A 17,780-nucleotide genomic window follows, 5' to 3' on the forward strand; every position below is an offset into this window, starting at 1 on the left:
AACGAATACTGCGACAAGACGCAAAATCAAACGCCGCACAAGACGACGAACAATAGAACGCCGCACTTGGAGGAGGAAATCACAAAAAACACAAAAGGAAGAACTTTATATATGTGAAAACCACTTATTTAGATTGAAAGAAAGGGGAAAAAAGATGTAGAGGGGTGATTCTAGGTCAAAAAATGACCTAAAACCACCCCTCCTCAATGAACGAAGGAGAAAGAAAGTTTAGGGAGAAGTTGAATTCTATAACTTACTGTTGAAATGGTGTAACTAGATGCCAAGACACCTATCTAATGTCAATTGGCGAGATATTAATTTTTGAAAAACAAACTTCCATAATCAAGGAAAGTGTTCTTGTCTCTTCTAAGACTTGAAATAAAAAGATTTTTTTTCCCTTCCCAAGTAAACAATATTACAAGCTATCCAATTCCACCAATGCCCAGCTAAGAACAAACACGTTGAAGGGCCAATGAAGCTCGTTTGAATCCAATCCTCAAGATTCAATTTTGAGAAGAAGTTGATGTCCGTGAATCCAAGACTATGGCACACTTTCCTTGCAGCTGAGCAGTCTCACGGGCAGTGAAAAATAGTTTCCTCATACGACAAACAACTGAAACAACAAACATATTGGAACATGTTTCTCTTCTAAAACTTGTATACAGTAGGAATAGATCGATGTCAGACACACCAAATTAAGAATTTGATATTTTTCAGAAGCCTTTAAGTTCCCAAATCCACATCCAAGAACTTTCGTGATAACCATATATAACCATCTACTGCATGATAGTTACCACCAATATCTGCTTTCCAAATAAAACAATCGAAACAAAATCATTTAAAACCAGATCAAGGCTTTTAATGGTACCATAATTGATCTACAGAACAATAGCTAGATCAAAACTATTAAAAACTTTGATCAAAACTTCCAGAGATGAGGCAGAAATAAGCGTATAATTGATCTAGCTGCCATCCACCAATAGAATAAACATCTTTGACTCTATGACGTATCCCAGATAGCTACATAATCAACATGTCGACAAAGGAGATCATTAACTAGCCATGGAGCAACTTATAACATGTTTAAATGCCTATTTCAACTTATGAAATCCATCCATGATGACATATAAAAACAACTCATAAATCATAAAAAAAACAATTTAACCTTAGTTCATCTAGAAACAACTCATTCATAAACATTTATCATAAGATAACCATTTATTTTATAAAAGATTAATGAATTAATTAAATAAAAAAATAGCTAAAAATTCAAACCCTGCTTCAAATTGAAGCTATTCTTCCTTCGACTATAAAACTCCAAAAACCTCCCTCCTTCGCTTCTCTTCTATTCGTTTTTTCTTCCCTCCCATCCCTTTTTCTCTTCTTTCACATCTTTCAATAATCGCTTATTTTCAACGGCGCTTATTTTCTAGGGTTTATCACTTTCTCCCTTCGCCATGGCCGCGGAGAAACTCCGTGATTTATCTCAACCCATTGATGTCCCTTTGCTCGATGCTACTGTTGCTGCCTTCTATGGCACCGGATCTAAAGAACAGGTTTATCTCCATTGCTCGTTCTTCGTTTTCACTGTTTAACTTCATTCTTCATTTGATTTGGTTTGGTTCAGTTTGAGTTGTGTTTTCGATTTCATCACTTTTTAGTGTTGTTCAGTGTTTGAAAATGATGAAACGTTAAGGAAATTTTATGTGTTAGGGTTTAGGGTTTAGTACTGTTAAATTCTGTGTTAATTAACGACTATGAGGATTAAGCTCTAAGGAGATTATTTTGATTTGTTATTTTAACTGTGAATTTGTTTTGGTGTATTTAATTATAATTTGTAAAATTTGATATTTTTATTTAATTTTCTGCATATATGGTCTTGTTTGTGTTTTTAATTTAACGTTTAAATATGATTTTAGTCCCGTCAATTATAGCGCGTTTTTTTCTTTCTCCTTTGCCGTTAAGTTTTTTTGTTTGGTTTCGGTCCATGCAAATTAAAAAAGTGTTGTTTTTAATCCCTGATGTGAGCTTATTCGGCCATGCGACGTGATTTTATTGTGCCACGTATGACGTCAGGATCAAAAGCAACATTTTTTGAATTTGCAGGACTGAATCTAATGAAAAAAACATAATTTTGAGGACTAAAATCATGTTTAAACCTTAAATTTAATTACTTGAATTTTATCGATGACAGTTTTTTATGTTCTAAACGTAATGCAGAGAACTGCTGCTGACCAGATTTTGCGAGAATTGCAAAATAATCCAGACATGTGGCTACAAGTCATGCATATTTTACAGAACACTCAAAATCTAAATACCAAGTTCTTTGCTTTGCAGGTTAGTTTTTTAGCTATGTTTATTCTCGAGAACCCTACTTCACCCTGAAAGCAAATGTACCTTATTCTACTCAAGTAATACATGAGTTGAGATTGTTACCATAATGTTAGATAATGATTACCAATGTTTAAAATTGTGGTTCCAACGATGTCCTTGATATTGCATAGAGTTGCAATCGTCGTCCGATTGCTCAGGTCTTAGAACCTCGACAGTTTGACATTGTGGATTTGCGGTCACAATTGTTGTTGCTGATCTTTATTTTAATAAACCTTGTCAATTATCATATCGACTAACTTTTATATTAAATAGGCGATCAGATCAATAGGAATCATACAATTACTAGTTAGAGATTCAATGTAACAGAGGAGAGATTCAATGTGTTGTTTAATGTCTGTTCAAGTAGTAGCTGATTCCAATGTAACCAACAAGAAAACATATGATAATAAAAACAAAGAACAGGTAATGAATGAAAGGGTTAAATGTTGAAAATGGCAGATACAGAGGGCGGACGGAAAGGAGAAGAGAGAAAAGGGTTAGGGTTGTGCCAGAAACCCGAATTGCCCTTCAAATGGTTCAAATTTTATGGTCAAAATCGTGATTTTCCTGGAGTGGCAACCCGGGAGCCGGAGCACGCGAACTGTGTACCCGCTCTCCCACCTGGAGCAGCTGCAAACCAGAAGTGGGGCGGGATTCACATTCCTGTCGCGGTTTTTCCGTGAGATGCACCGCTCGTCCAGGATCCCGCCGGAATTGACTACCTAGAATGAAACAAACTCAAAAAAGGAAGAATACCACAACCAGTGGGGGACTCATGTGTTAACGAGGACGTGCTGTGTGCAGATGTGCTATTGAGGCTTAAAATATTACAATTCGTATCTACAGTTTTTATTTTATTCCGTCCCCCCTATTTTTATATATTTGACCCCACTGCCCTAATTTTTATTCATTGCAAATTCTACCCCTCCCTTCTTTCCCTTTACGCGACTGCATTTCATAAAATCAAACAACCCTGTTCCATCAAACAACCTTTCTCGATGGATCAGTCCCTGTTTATTTGATCTGACCCACAGTTGGATGCATCATGGGCCTGCCTTTAAGAACTTTGTTTTCTTTTTCTGCTTTGTTGTCTGAATTGGTTCAGTTCTGTTTATTCTTCATCTTGCAGTAAACATGGATATTAGGTAAATAATTGCTTTGTTAGATAAAGAAAAAGATTTTCCACAATAAATTCCCCAGTTAATACTTTGTGTATCGAGTAATCATTTGAGTGTGACGGCTCCTCCACATGCTCCAACACAACTGACGTGTGAGGCTCGGTAACATGCCTGTGATCTTATGATGGACATGGAGGGAGAGATGTCAGAGTCCTATATATGGGATGTGGAAGCATTCTTCAATACTAAATTTTGTGTATTGCTTTGTTGGATAAAACTATGGACTTCTGTAATTCTGTATCATGTTTTCATTTGCGTGTTTACACTTTACTTGGTTTGTTTTTCATTTTCACCTTTGCATCCAACATGGTTGTCAGTGCTTCCGAAGTAATGATTATTAAATGTCCTACAAGTTTTCCACTTTGTTACCATAATTCTATTATTAGCTGCATTTCTCAGTATATATTTTCCTTATGCTTGTTAACACAGGTGCTAGAGGGTGTGATTAAATATAGATGGAATGCACTACCGGTTGAGCAGCGAGATGGAATGAAAAATTTCATCTCCGATGTTATTGTACAGGTATCACTCCCATGGAGGAAGCTGATACATGAGCTAGCCCAACTTACTTTGTTATTTTATCAATGCTTGTATTAATTATGTGTCCTTTATTCCATTATTTACCTATCTTGCATAGCTATCTCGCAACGAGGCCTCATTTCGAACGGAGCGATTGTATGTCAACAAACTCAATATTATATTAGTTCAGGTAAAATTGACCTTGCATTTTCCTTCTATCATTTAGAGTGATATTATCCTGTTATTCTCAACCTGTTATTCAGTTCATTTGCTTTCTTTATCTTGTTGAAAGTTATAATTTCTTCAGTTTATTTCTGTTTTTACACGGGGACTCGAATTTCCTTTTCTTTGCTATTTAAAAATCAAGATTTGCAAGATTTCTTTGTAATCTTTTCATGTATTGGCAACTACCTAAAAATTTGTAACATTTATATAATGATCTGTATATTTCGTTCATATATGCAGATTCTGAAGCATGAGTGGCCTGCAAGATGGCGAAACTTTATTCCTGACCTTGTTTCAGCAGCTAAGACCAGTGAAACTATTTGTGAGAATTGTATGGCTATATTGAAGGTAAGTTTATCTTCATTTATGTTAAATCTATTCCTTTAATCAATGAGTTACATTGTAAAATGTTCTTTCAGCTTTTGAGTGAAGAGGTTTTTGATTTTTCAAGAGGAGAGATGACTCAGCTGAAGATTAAAGAGCTTAAACAATCATTGAATAGGTAACAGTTAATAGCGTTTGTCTATTTTAAAAGACTCTAACCTGATACTTTTTGGGTGCTATTTCATTTCCCCATACTTTAACTGGGAATCTGGCAAACTTTTTTGTTCTAAAGAGGACCCACCATTGAGGTGGTCAACAATGGGCCCTAGAGAAGCCCACATGGGTAGGGGGATGGGGAAAGGGATGGAGTGCATTTCAGGGATGATGATTTATTTAATGGAAAATGCTTAACAAGTGTTAAGGAGCCAAATATAGTAAAACTATCTTGGAATTTTTGTACTCTACCTCTTAAAAGTGTAAAAAACTCTCTTTTCAGTACCAAATTTACTTTTTTTTTTGTGTCCTAAGCAACTGGTTAGCATGACACATAGCTAAAAACAATCTTCAAGTGTTGGGTTCAATTATTGATATTCTAACTGGTTCAGGCTTTAGATGCTCTAGCTTGTCAGCAGTTCAATTATTTAATGTAATTTGTCTACGCTTACTCTTTATGGACTGCCTATACATTGCTAAGGATTACACATGGTTGTTTGCAGTGAATTTCAGCTCATACACGAGTTATGCTTATTTGTGTTATCAGTTTCCCAACGAACTGAGCTCATACGCGCAACACTCTCTACATTGCATGCCTTCTTATCTTGGATTCCCTTGGGCTATATATTTGAATCACCATTGGTAGGTATACACGTTTGTGTAATTCATATTACACTGCCATGGAGGAAATCTGAGATCTTTTGGTATTTGTGTTAATCACAGCTCGAGACATTACTGAAGTTTTTCACAATGCAAGCATATCGGAACCTGACATTGCAATGTTTAACTGAGGTATGGTCCCTCTTCCCAGTGCTTATGCATTTACTTTAAAATTTTAAGACTATCATTCATTTTTTATATTCACAGGTGGCATCGCTTCAATTTGGGAATTTCTATGATGCACAATATGTTAAGATGTATAACATATTCATGGTTCAGTTGCAGGTATGGTTAATTTAAATAGCTTTTCATTTTGTTCCACACGCAGATGCTGCACTTTTATTTTTTTTTGTTTATTTGCTTCATTGTAGTCATGTATCCATTTTGTTCTATTCTGATTGTGTAAAACAATTATAATTTTTGTGGCTGATTTTGGGATGATACTATGTTTAATGCATCAGAGCATACTCCCACCTACTACAAATATACCTGAGGCATATGCACATGGTTCAAGTGATGAACAGGTGAGTCTTCGCAGTTTGCTGAAAATGAGAAGCCTGATTTACTGAATTGTTTGTGATGTCTAACATTGACTTTTTATTCACATTGTCTGTCCAGGCATTTATACAGAATTTGGCACTGTTCTTCACCTTATTTTTCAAGGTAGGGTTTATTCTCTCTCGCTCTCTCTCCCTTTTTTTTTTTAATATTTTTTTTACCTATATGGGATTTTATCGTATGTGTGAGAATTAGACCTTTCTTGTGTGTGAGCATACTAGCTTTATTACTGTTTCGCGATCCATTGCCATGCATGAGTTAGTTAAAGTAGCTGGCACTTAAGCTTTAACTGATTTGTAACTATTTCAAGTTAGTTATCAGTGTGTGTAGGACAAGCACCGCTGTTAATGCAGGATTAGCATGTATATAAACAACTGTTCCTTGATCACTTTGATCAAGAATTTACGCTATCAAATACATAAATTTTTGTATTGTTTTCTATCTGAATTTTCCACTCTAATATCTTACTGTAGTTTTTATGCATTGTCAACGATATCATGCTTGTGGTGGCATATTTAAAAATGGACCCTTATTTTTATATCTTATATTGTGGTGCCAAAATTTCCTTTTCCATATGAGTGTAGCACCTCCTCCTCCTCCTCCTCCTCGTCATCTCTTTTGCTTCCATTTATGTTCCCCTTTTTTGCTTGATTGCTATTACACTCTATAAACATTTTTACTGTTTATGCAGGTTCACATACGAATTCTGGAATCCACACAAGAGAATATCTCTGCTTTACTATTGGGTCTTGAATATCTCATCAACATCTCATATGTGGACGATACCGAGGTTTTTAAGGTATGATGTTGTCATATGTTTCATTGCTTTGTATAGTTAATGATATGAGTACTCGAGCTTAAGTGCTCATTCCTCATGCTTATGTTGATAAAGCTTTCTTCTCTCTTGCCCTCAAAAGCATCCCAATTCCCAACAGCCTTTTATCTTGCATGAGTAGGCATTTTCCTCATCCTGTTCTGTATATGCAATATTCATGTATTACTTTAATTTGTAAAAATACCAGGTCTGTCTGGACTACTGGAATACTTTGGTTTCAGAACTTTTTCAGCCACACCGCAGCTTGGAGAATTCTGCTGCAGCAGCCACAAACATGATGGGATCACAGGTACTCTCTCTAATGATGTGTCAAATCCTTGTTCCTTGATGGCTAAAATCCACAATTTCTTTTCTCCCACCAAACACTTTTGTGTAGCACCAAAGGATTCTTTCCATTTGACCCAAAAAAAAAAAAAGGAACCGGTGGTATTGTTTTAATATTCAACCAAAGGATTCTTTCCATTTGACCAAAAAAAAAAAAGGAACCGGTGGTATTGTTTTAATATTCACATAGAACATTGAGAGTCAATGCTTATGTAGTGTTGACTGTTCAGCATTATTTGCTTGTAACTTGGCAGGTAGTTCTGTCATCATCCATCCCCCAATGATGTTTTCTTATCCTCGTTTTCCTATGTAACTCTATTTTCCATCTCTTAATAAATTTCTTCTGTAAAAAATTAAGTGAACCGTTGCACACAATCTGCCCAGACTGGTTTTTTATTTATTTGCACACTGTTGTAAGGTGAATTTTCAAGATAATTTGGATCAGTAGGTCTTAAACCAAAAACCATGATTTTGGGATACCCATCATGTAAAAATGGTATTATTCAATTATGTTATTAGGAACTATATCTTGCAGATTATTTTTCGCTGGAAATGTTGATATTTTAGTCTGAATGTCTCTTGTGAACCTGATGTACTATTTTCAGCTTTCATAGAATGACATTGGTCTGTATTTGCAATCGAATAAACAGGTGTCATTAATGCCTCCTGGTATGATTGATGGCCTTGGTCCACAGCTTCTTCAGCGCCGACAGCTTTATGCTGGTCCCGTGTCTAAGTTGAGAATGCTTATGATCTGTCGTATGGCTAAACCAGAAGAAGTTCTCATAGTTGAAGATGAAAATGGGAATATAGTCCGTGAAACCATGAAAGACAGCGATGTTCTCGTTCAATATAAGGTTAACATATAGATGTGAACACAATACATTTAGTAGTATTAACTATTTAGTCGTTTTATACAAATTAAATTTGAGATATTTCTGGGCTAAATACTGTCAATATATGTATTTGATTTGAATTAGTTTCTTTCATGTAAATATCTCAATAGTAGGTTTGTTTCTCTCAAGCAATTCATACTAATCCAAGTTCAATCATTGTACAGATTATGAGGGAAACTCTTATTTACTTGTCACATCTGGATCACGATGATACTGAAAAGCAGGTATGCGAATCAGAAAGAACTGGTCTTATCTTGTTCTGTCAGGAAATGAAAAGCCATTGTAATTCTTTTTTTTTGTATGCATTTTAAATTTTGTTATATGGAGATTTTTATTGTTTCATTCACCTCTGTCATAAAATATATCGTTTTACAAGCTTGTTTTTTAATTTTCATATAATGGCCAAATTAGGATGGATATTTGTGTTTCACGGTTCTTTAACAATAAAATTAATAAGCTGACTGAGATTTAGTTATATCAATGTTATGCTGCTATATTGTTTCAAGTTTTATGATATACTGATTAACTGTTATGAAATTGTTATTATTTGTGCCTATATAAAAAGCACTCCTTAATGTAATGGACTAACGTGTTGTAATGTACAGATGCTTGGAAAATTAAGTAAGCAACTAAGTGGTAAGGATTGGACATGGAACAATCTGAACACATTGTGCTGGGCAATAGGATCTATTTCAGGTTCCATGGGCGAAGAACAGGTATTTCAAACAAACAAATATGTATTGTCCAGCAAATGCTTATTTTCCATTACTTCTATTAAACTATTTGTTTGGTCTACATTCTATATGAGGAATTATCATATATTCCTTGTCCATTTTTCTTTTATTGCTTCGCTTATTTTGTTACTGATATTAACCCGAAGAGTGTTCCATATAAATTTTTGTCCAGGGCAGGTATTGCATACCTTGTCTGAATTCTTGTTCTAAATCCCTTGTCATTGTGTGGGCGAATAGTGGGACTGGGATGACAGGACTCTGCACATAAACATTCAACAATAGATTTATTTATTTATTTTCAAAATTAAGACATTCATAATTAATTATCTGAAGTCTTAGTTTAAACTTAAATCTACAATCATCATCAATCAAAGACATAATCACCGGGATTGTGAAGTGCTATGATAAACACAATAGAGTAGAGTGAAAAAGGCAAGATGATGATTTAACAGGAAAAATCCGAACACATTGTTTAATAACTAAGAATGTGAACGAAAGAGGAAGAAGGAAGAGCATGGGACAAAAACACAGAAAACTGTGGAGGAAGAACATAATGCAGAGAGAGTAAGATGGAGGGAGTGAGAGAGACAGAGAAGAGTGTGTCACTGGGTCTAACCATCAGACAATAGATTTCAATAGAAACGGGCCATATTGTTTTTTTTTGTGTGTGAATGATTGAGAAATCAGGGGACAAATGTAGTATTAACCCCAGTTTAGTTAGGGAATGTCGCCACATTATCCATGTACGTTGGCTGCAATTTTAGTTTCGACGGTTGCAATATGTAAGAGCCTCCATAGCCACAGTGCTGCTATTTTGAACTGATGACTTTGGTGGGAGTATGATGACACATGGTTTTCTCAATTTTGTTCCCGCTACTTTGCAAGTTAGCAGATTTCCAGGATGTTTTGTTAGGGAACATGACACAATTATTTAATTGGTGAATTCACATAAGGGACTTAAATTTTGTTTTTGGCTGTCAAGGTATTTCTGTTACTGTGGTCTCCTGATGTAAAGAGTATTTCTTTAACTGACTTTTAACATGTATTTTAAATGGCTCTTTCCTAAACTTAAACCTGTGTGCTCCTGACTCAATTTTTATCCAATATATTTTTTTATTTTTACTTGTATAACATCCATTTCTCAACCGTTTAAATTTGATTGATATTGGCATTTCTCTTGTTGGTTCTTTTATTGGATCTAATATTTTTAGTTTTTAACATCTATAGCTCAATTGATCAATTCTTGCTTCTGTACAGGAAAACAGATTTTTGGTTATGGTCATCCGTGATTTATTAAATCTATGTGAAATAACAAAGGGCAAAGATAACAAAGCTGTTATTGCAAGTAATATCATGTAAGATTTGTTTGTGTTCATCTGCTGTTTGTTGAGGTTCCTGTTTCTTTGCTGAATAATATAGTCTTGTTCTTGTCTGTTGGCAGGTATGTCGTAGGGCAGTACCCGCGGTTTTTAAGAGCTCATTGGAAGTTTCTAAAAACTGTTGTGAATAAGTTGTTCGAGTTTATGCATGAAACACATCCTGGAGTTCAGGTTAATATTTTCTTCCTTTGAGGTTTTCTGCCAGTCTCTACATGTTTGTTATCTCAAGTGATACTTGCGTAATTTTTTATAAAACAAACCTAGTCTGTGGTAGTTTTTCATGTATGATGTGTTTTTGTGTAATGTCAAATGACTCAAGGTGTTTTATGTGATGCGAAAGTACCGCTTAAGTTGAAGGGAAAATTTTATCGAACAACGGTAAGACTGTCGATGTTGTATGGGACAGTGTTGGGCGGTGGAGAACCAACATGAACATAAAATAAGCTTTTCAGAAATGAGGATGTTGCGTCAGATGTGTGGTAAGACTAGACGAGATAAAATTAGAAATGACGACATTAGAGAGAGAGAGAGAGAGAGAGAGAGAGAGAGAGAGAGAGAGAGAGAGAGAGAGGTTTGGGATACCACCTATTGTAGAAAAGATGGTAGAAACTAGACTTAGGTGGTTTGGACATGTAGAGAGTAGACCCGTGAAGTCTGCAGTTAGGAGAGTAGATCAGATGGAGGGGAGTCAGATCACTAGAGGTAGGGGTAGACCTAGAAAAATTACAAGAGAAACTATTAGGAAGGATTGAGAGATAAATGAGTTGGAGAAAGACATGGTTTTTGATAGAACGCTATGGTGTTGTTTGATTCATGTAGCCGACCATTAGTGAGATAAGGCTTGGTTGTTGTTGTCAAATGACTCAATTTGAGTTGCTGTTTTTTCAAATGTTTTATTTTTTAGTATTAGTTTGACATCTTACATTTCTTGTGTGTATTATGAATATGAAATACTTCATGTTTGCTTTTGAGTTGTTACTGCTCATGCCTTATAATTTCTATAAATCATCTTGAAGAAACAAATCATAAATCTGCAAAAAATTCGTATTAGTTTTTTAAGTATCCTTTTGTCTTTAGTATTTTTTTTTTTTTAACTTTACAAATTGATTGTATTTGTGCTATAAGTGTATACTATATGCGGTCTTACTTATTGCGTGGTACTGCATTGAACTACTGCGTAGTAGAATTATTGAAGCTTAACTTTGTTCTTGTTTCACGTATATCAGGATATGGCCTGTGATACATTCTTGAAAATAGTCCAAAAGTGTAGGCGAAAATTTGTTATCACCCAGGTAAAATGGGCTACTTTTTTTTTTTAATCCTCCCAAAGGAGACTCTTACAGGTCTCTTCGGCACATATCCTGCTCTCAGTGTTTGCTAAAATTTCATGTTAATAACTGCGGTCATTATTTCAGGTTGGGGAAAATGAGCCATTCGTGTCTGAACTTTTATCTGGCCTTTCAACTACAATTGCAGATCTTGAACCCCATCAAATACACACCTTCTATGAATCTGTATCTATCTTTCTCTCTTTTATCTTAACTTTGATTGTAAATTTATGTACTATACTGTATCTTAGCACTTACGTTGCAAGTATCCTGTTGTAGGTTGGCAGCATGATTCAAGCAGAATCTGATTCACAAAAGAGAGATGAATATCTTCAACGGTTGATGGTGCTTCCAAATCAGGTTCTGTTCTTTCTTGAGTAGCCATATAATTAATATTTACCAAAATCTTTTGATTTTATGTTAATGAACACTGCATTATTTGCAGTCATCCATGTGTTATATAATATTAGACATCTCAACCATTTTCTTCTGCAGAAATGGATGGAAATTATTGGGCAGGCACGTCAAAATGCTGATTTCCTTAAGGATCAAGATGTTATTCGAACTGTGCTTAATGTGTTGCAGGTATAACTTTGTAGTTGTTTTTAGCATGATTCTGCTATATGTTCTTTGATATATTTCATTCTTCATTGTTGAAGAGCATTTGAAGTAAAAGTTACACGTTTGAAGAGCATTTGAAGTAAAAGTTCCACGTTTTTGTCATCTGTAAAATATTATTTCCTTGACTTGTTTGATCTTTACTCTGTAAATTCAACATTTATGTCTACACATTAGCTTTCATTTGGGGATAAAATATGTCTACACATTAGCTTTCATTTTGGGATAAAATGTTTCTATGTTTTTCCTCAAGTATTAGTAATTGAAAAAAAAAACAGAAATAGGTTTCCACTAAGCTTTGATGTCCAATGGTTATTGTCACGAACCATTTATTCTGATAGCTTATTCTATTCGGTGAACATTTCTGAATAGTTTTATATTACATGCCTAGCACGTCCCTGCTTGCAAGAGTTCTTTTGACGTGAACTGCAGAGAATATGTAGGACTTGTTCTGAAATTTCAGTTTTTATTAAAAGAATATAGGTTACGATGAATAAACTCCAGACTATCTGGTCATGGTGGTAAGTATTCAAGCGTTTATAGAACCCTTAAAAGTTGGCTATCAAGGGGGAGGAATCAAACCACTCAAATGCTCCATTGGGCATCTCATATTGCTTGTACTCGGTCTTCCCGGTCTGGCCATTCGTAGGTAGCCCTTTCCGAGTCACCATCAATCAGACTCATACCAATTGACAAGTATTCAAGCACTTTGGGAATCCTCTCTTAATAGCTACATATCAAGGGGGAAGAACCAAGCCACTCCACCGAACATCCCATACTACTCAATGTGGACTAGGGCACCCCATATTACCAAAGTCCCTATCACGTATATGCAAGAATACCATGTCATGAAGCAACTATTTCAAAAATTTAACATGTTTAGTAACACGATTAATTTTGTCTTTCTTTATTAATTATTAACCTTTGTCGATTCCAAGGTCTGTAGTTTTTCTTGGTTTTATCTCCTAATTTATGATCATACGTTTGTTATTGATGTCATTTCCGAATTGCAGACGAATACAAGTGTTGCATCTTCTTTAGGAACATATTTCCTGCCTCAAATCACATTGATCTTTTTGGACATGTTGAATGTTTACAGGTATATTCTGTTTACTTCTAAGTCTTTACATTGTTTTGGTGTAGGATTTGGTCTTGGCAGTAAATAATTTGGTTAGGTTATTTTTTGTTTCAGTAAATATTAAATAACATGTACGTCTGCAACAGGATGTACAGTGAGCTTATATCAAAGAGTATTGCAGAAGGGACACCTTTTACATCTAGAACATCATATGTTAAACTTCTGCGGTAAGGTTAATTATGATTATGTTGGTGTTGTTCTACTGGATTACAAATTAGAACCTTATCTGTAAGTGCTCTTCTTGATGCAGTTCGGTTAAGAGGGAGACACTTAAGCTGATTGAGACATTCTTGGACAAGGCTGAAGATCAACCACAAATTGGAAAACAATTTGTGCCACCAATGATGGATCCTGTTCTGGGAGATTATGCCAGGAATGTGCCTGATGCAAGGGAATCAGAGGTTTTGTCACTTTTTGCCACAATTATAAATAAGTATGTAATTTTTCTTTCCCATTTTTTTTTGTTTTCTTTTATAATTGATGTAGGCACCCAACTTCTATGTTCATCTACATTTAATTGCCTTACTTCCTGATGGTTACCCCTGTCCGCAAACAAGAGTATTCTGATACTAGCTGTTTTAATTACCAACAATATGTTCACTCATTTCTATCTCATACTTGTAGATATAAAGCTTCAATGATTGAAGACATCCCGCACATATTTGAAGCTGTTTTCCAGTGTACACTAGAAGTAAGTACTTGTGTTTGTCATTTGGCTAGGTTTGAGTGATCTACTCGACCACCATTCTGATAGTGGCCTTGTGTTGAGCTTCAGTTTTGAAAAATGTGATGGTGTAAAATTATTGGATTCTGCAATGGAATATCAATTGAACTATATTTCTCCTTTTGTTCTGTTTTACAGATGATTACGAAAAACTTTGAAGATTACCCAGAGCATAGGCTAAAATTTTTCTCTTTACTGCGCGCCATAGCTACTCATTGTTTCCCTGCGTTGATATGCTTGTCAAGTCAGGTTTTATTTCTTGCTCCTCTCTGTCCATGCTGAACCAATATCACGTCAATTTATTTCACTTCATTTAGTGTTGACCGTGACTATTTTTAAATTTTGTATCTCTACCTGATGTTTGTAATATATGCCAGCAACTGAAGTTTGTTATGGATTCAATCATATGGGCATTTCGGCACACAGAAAGAAATATCGCTGAAACTGGTCTGAACCTTTTGCTGGAGATGCTGAACAAGTTTCAGGTGTGATGTTTGTGTTATATATATATATATATATATATTTCCTAGAACTTTCACTCTTAACTTTCAAAAGTTCCATCGAAAAGAAGCAAATGAAAGGCTTTCATAAAAATTCTCGTAGACTCGAGAATGAGATTTTCATTCTGTACATGTCAAATCATGAATTTGTAATTGCATCGAATCTCCAAAAAAATACCAAATATTCCTCTTTATTTATTCTTAAGCAAGTCCCCAAAAGTGCTTAGTTGAGCCATCATTTCTATTTCCTTTTAGATTCACAGTTTTCTTGTTATTGTGTGTAGTTTTTCCTGTTATGCACGATTTCTTGTCATCTCTGATTCTACTTTCCTCATTTATTCGGTAGTATATCCTTTTTCTTTTGAATATGCTGGTTGAATGTCTATTTATGTATGATAAGCAGGCTTCGGAGTTCTGCAATCAGTTTTATCGGACTTATTTTTTGACGATAGAGCAAGAGATATTTGCTGTCTTGACAGACACTTTTCATAAGCCTGGGTTCAAATTGCATGTCTTGGTGCTTCAACATTTATTTTGTCTGGTACGGTGCCTATATTGTGCTTTTAATTTCTTATATGAAGTGAGAAAATGTTTAATAATGGATTTGGTGTATTTCAGGCTGAATCTGGTGCCCTGACTGAGCCTCTATGGGATGCTGCTACAAATCCATATCCATACCCAAGTAATGGTGCTTTTGTGCGCGAGTACACAATTAAACTTTTAAGCACATCATTTCCCAACATGACTGCTGCAGAGGTAATCGTCGATAAACATTTAATATTTACCCCCCTCCTTTGCCTGAATGATGACTAATTTCAAGAATTTTGCAGGTTACCCAATTTGTTAATGGTCTTTTTGAGTCCACAAATGACCTCTCCACATTCAAAACTCACATACGGGATTTTCTTATACAATCAAAAGAGTTTTCAGCTCAGGTAATGCTTTTTGTTGTTTTTTTTGAACCATTTTTGGCTATTTGAGAAAGTAACATTGTTTTCAAATAAAGGAAGTAACATTAACTAAAATTCTCGACAATAACTGCTGGTTACTTTGGTATGCTTGTTTAATTACCTCGTTACTTATTTGACCACACAATGTAGCATGATATATCAGAACATACTGTATTTGAGCACCTTGAAGTTTGTTAACTTGTTCTCTCTACATTGCAGGATAACAAAGATCTTTATGCCGAAGAAGCTGCAGCTCAGAGAGAGAGAGAACGGCAAAGAATGCTTTCTATTCCAGGGCTTATTGCCCCAGTTGAGTTGCAAGATGAAATGGTGGACTCATAGCTATAGGCTAATCAACATGAAAGTAAATAGGAGCGCATGTTTACTTGTGTCGCATGCACATTGATTCAAACAAACACCAGATGCTTTGAGAACAGATGCATCATTGTCCTATTTATTATATAGTTTTGTTTTTGTGTTCTTCCCAATATTTCATGTTGGGACTTGTTTGCAATAGATTCCTGATTTCAGAGGTTAGGCTGGCAATACCGCCTTGTCTATTGGTTGAGTGTAGATCACAATAGATACTGACATTAGTAAGTGTTTAGTCAGGGCAGCATTCCATAGAATTATGACAGGATGAGTGACCCAATTTCTAGTATTGGTGACTTCCTAAACTCTGGTGGATTGTGCAGAAAACCCCTGTGGTTTGATATTTTGTTGTTTTTCATCAATTAATATTAGAAAAACTAATGTACCATAATTGCAGTTTCTATATGGGTTTTATGGTATTGGTTTGTTGCGGATCATGCCCCAACTAATGTTTTGATTTCAGGTTTTTTTTGTCCAGTTAATCTAGTGGTTAAGATTCACACACCGTGTGGATCAGGTTTTTTTTTGTCCAGGTAATCTAGTGGTTAAGATTCACACACCGTGTGGATAATATGAGGTTTGAACCCTAGTCTCTTACAAATAATGTCTCTAGTAGCTACCAACTGAGCTACATTTATGGAACAACAATAATTTCAACAAACATAATATTACAATGTAAAACAACAACAATAATAATTGCAACAACACAAACACGATTATGATTCAATTAATGTTTCAGCCATTTTATTGTTTTTGGGATTAAGTATCCTAGTGGTTAGATTCACGCATTTAAGTGTGAAAAAGTGGGAAATCAAGGCTTCAAATCCCGACCCTTGCAAATAATGTATCTGGTAGCGACCAATTCAACTACACTTATGTGGCACAATAATTTCAACAACATAATACAACATTGTAAAACAACAATAATAATAATTGCAACAACATAATACAACATAATTGTAGGTTCTAAACCCAATTAAACTTTCTTGAATTTTATGAAAAAAATCTCACTAAGGAAGGGTCTATGACATGGTAACCCAAAAAAACATAAACATTAGTACTTCAAAATAAAAAAGACAGACATAAACTTCAAAATTATTGTGCTAAATTTGAAAAGTTGAAGAGACTAAATTAAGTGACATTCTTTAATTTAAGGGACATAATTATCGTTGTGCAAATTTGAGTAAGTTGTTGGCTATTACAATTACAAGTGTCTATACAATATACTTGGTTAAATTTTGTCGAACTTCGAATTAATACGACATGTTAAGAAGAAAAATAACATACAATCTAGTCAAGATAATATATGCTAAAAAATCATAGCAAATAGAACAAAACAATGAAGATCATTTGCAACACATCCACCGATACTTTTTAGAGAAAAACACTGACACCTTTTAATTGTCTTTATTTTTGGTGGCCGGGGTTCGAACCCCGGACCTTGCATATTTTTATGCACTGTCCATATTGTTTAAATTAACCACTATTTTTTTTTTACTTTTTAAAAAATATTAATAACTATTAAAATATTTTTATTCTGGTAGAATTCTTAAAATATATTTAATCATTTATTATCTTATTCAATTTATTTCTCACTATAATAGAAGAACCAAATATTTCTACAAAATGAAACATTATTAAAATACATTTAATATCTCATTCAATTATTTCTCACTATAATAAATAAAAACAAAATCATTCTACTAGTATGACACTTAAAATGGAAGGAATTGAGGGAGTAATCAAATCAATCAGTTTTTTTTGCACTACCAAAAAAAAATTCAATCGGTTTTTTTAGGCATTCAATCATCGGTTCAGAAATTTACAAAAGAAAAAAACTTAGCACAATAGATTAGGTTTTTTTTTTTTTTTTTTGCAATACAAAATTTTAGGTGAGTTGTGTTTCGAGGCTCACTAGGGTTAGGGTAGATC

The 17,780-nt window shown here is 34.6% G+C and overlaps 1 protein-coding gene across 1 annotated transcript; it reads left to right on the forward strand.

Annotated features, from left to right (window-relative positions):
- The first annotated feature begins 1,337 nt into the window (after positions 1–1,337).
- LOC146919044 (protein EXPORTIN 1A-like) lies at positions 1,338–16,285 on the forward strand. Its single transcript, XM_085712313.1, has 32 exons — positions 1,338–1,556; positions 2,221–2,337; positions 3,981–4,073; positions 4,189–4,260; positions 4,536–4,643; positions 4,715–4,797; positions 5,336–5,474; positions 5,556–5,624; positions 5,700–5,777; positions 5,954–6,016; positions 6,111–6,155; positions 6,742–6,849; positions 7,073–7,174; positions 7,860–8,066; positions 8,270–8,329; positions 8,711–8,821; positions 10,097–10,194; positions 10,281–10,389; positions 11,445–11,510; positions 11,634–11,732; positions 11,826–11,906; positions 12,042–12,131; positions 13,178–13,263; positions 13,389–13,469; positions 13,553–13,735; positions 13,927–13,993; positions 14,165–14,275; positions 14,404–14,511; positions 14,930–15,067; positions 15,145–15,282; positions 15,357–15,461; positions 15,696–16,285. The coding sequence occupies exons 1-32, from the start codon at positions 1,458–1,460 to the stop codon at positions 15,816–15,818; spliced, it is 3,237 nt and encodes a 1,078-aa protein (XP_085568439.1). The 5' UTR covers positions 1,338–1,457; the 3' UTR covers positions 15,819–16,285.
- Positions 16,286–17,780: the final 1,495 nt, after the last annotated feature.

Source organism: Medicago sativa, chromosome 5 (assembly GCF_051527215.1).
Source record: "Medicago sativa cultivar Bolivia chromosome 5, Bolivia_mono, whole genome shotgun sequence".
NCBI lineage: Eukaryota > Viridiplantae > Streptophyta > Magnoliopsida > Fabales > Fabaceae > Medicago > Medicago sativa.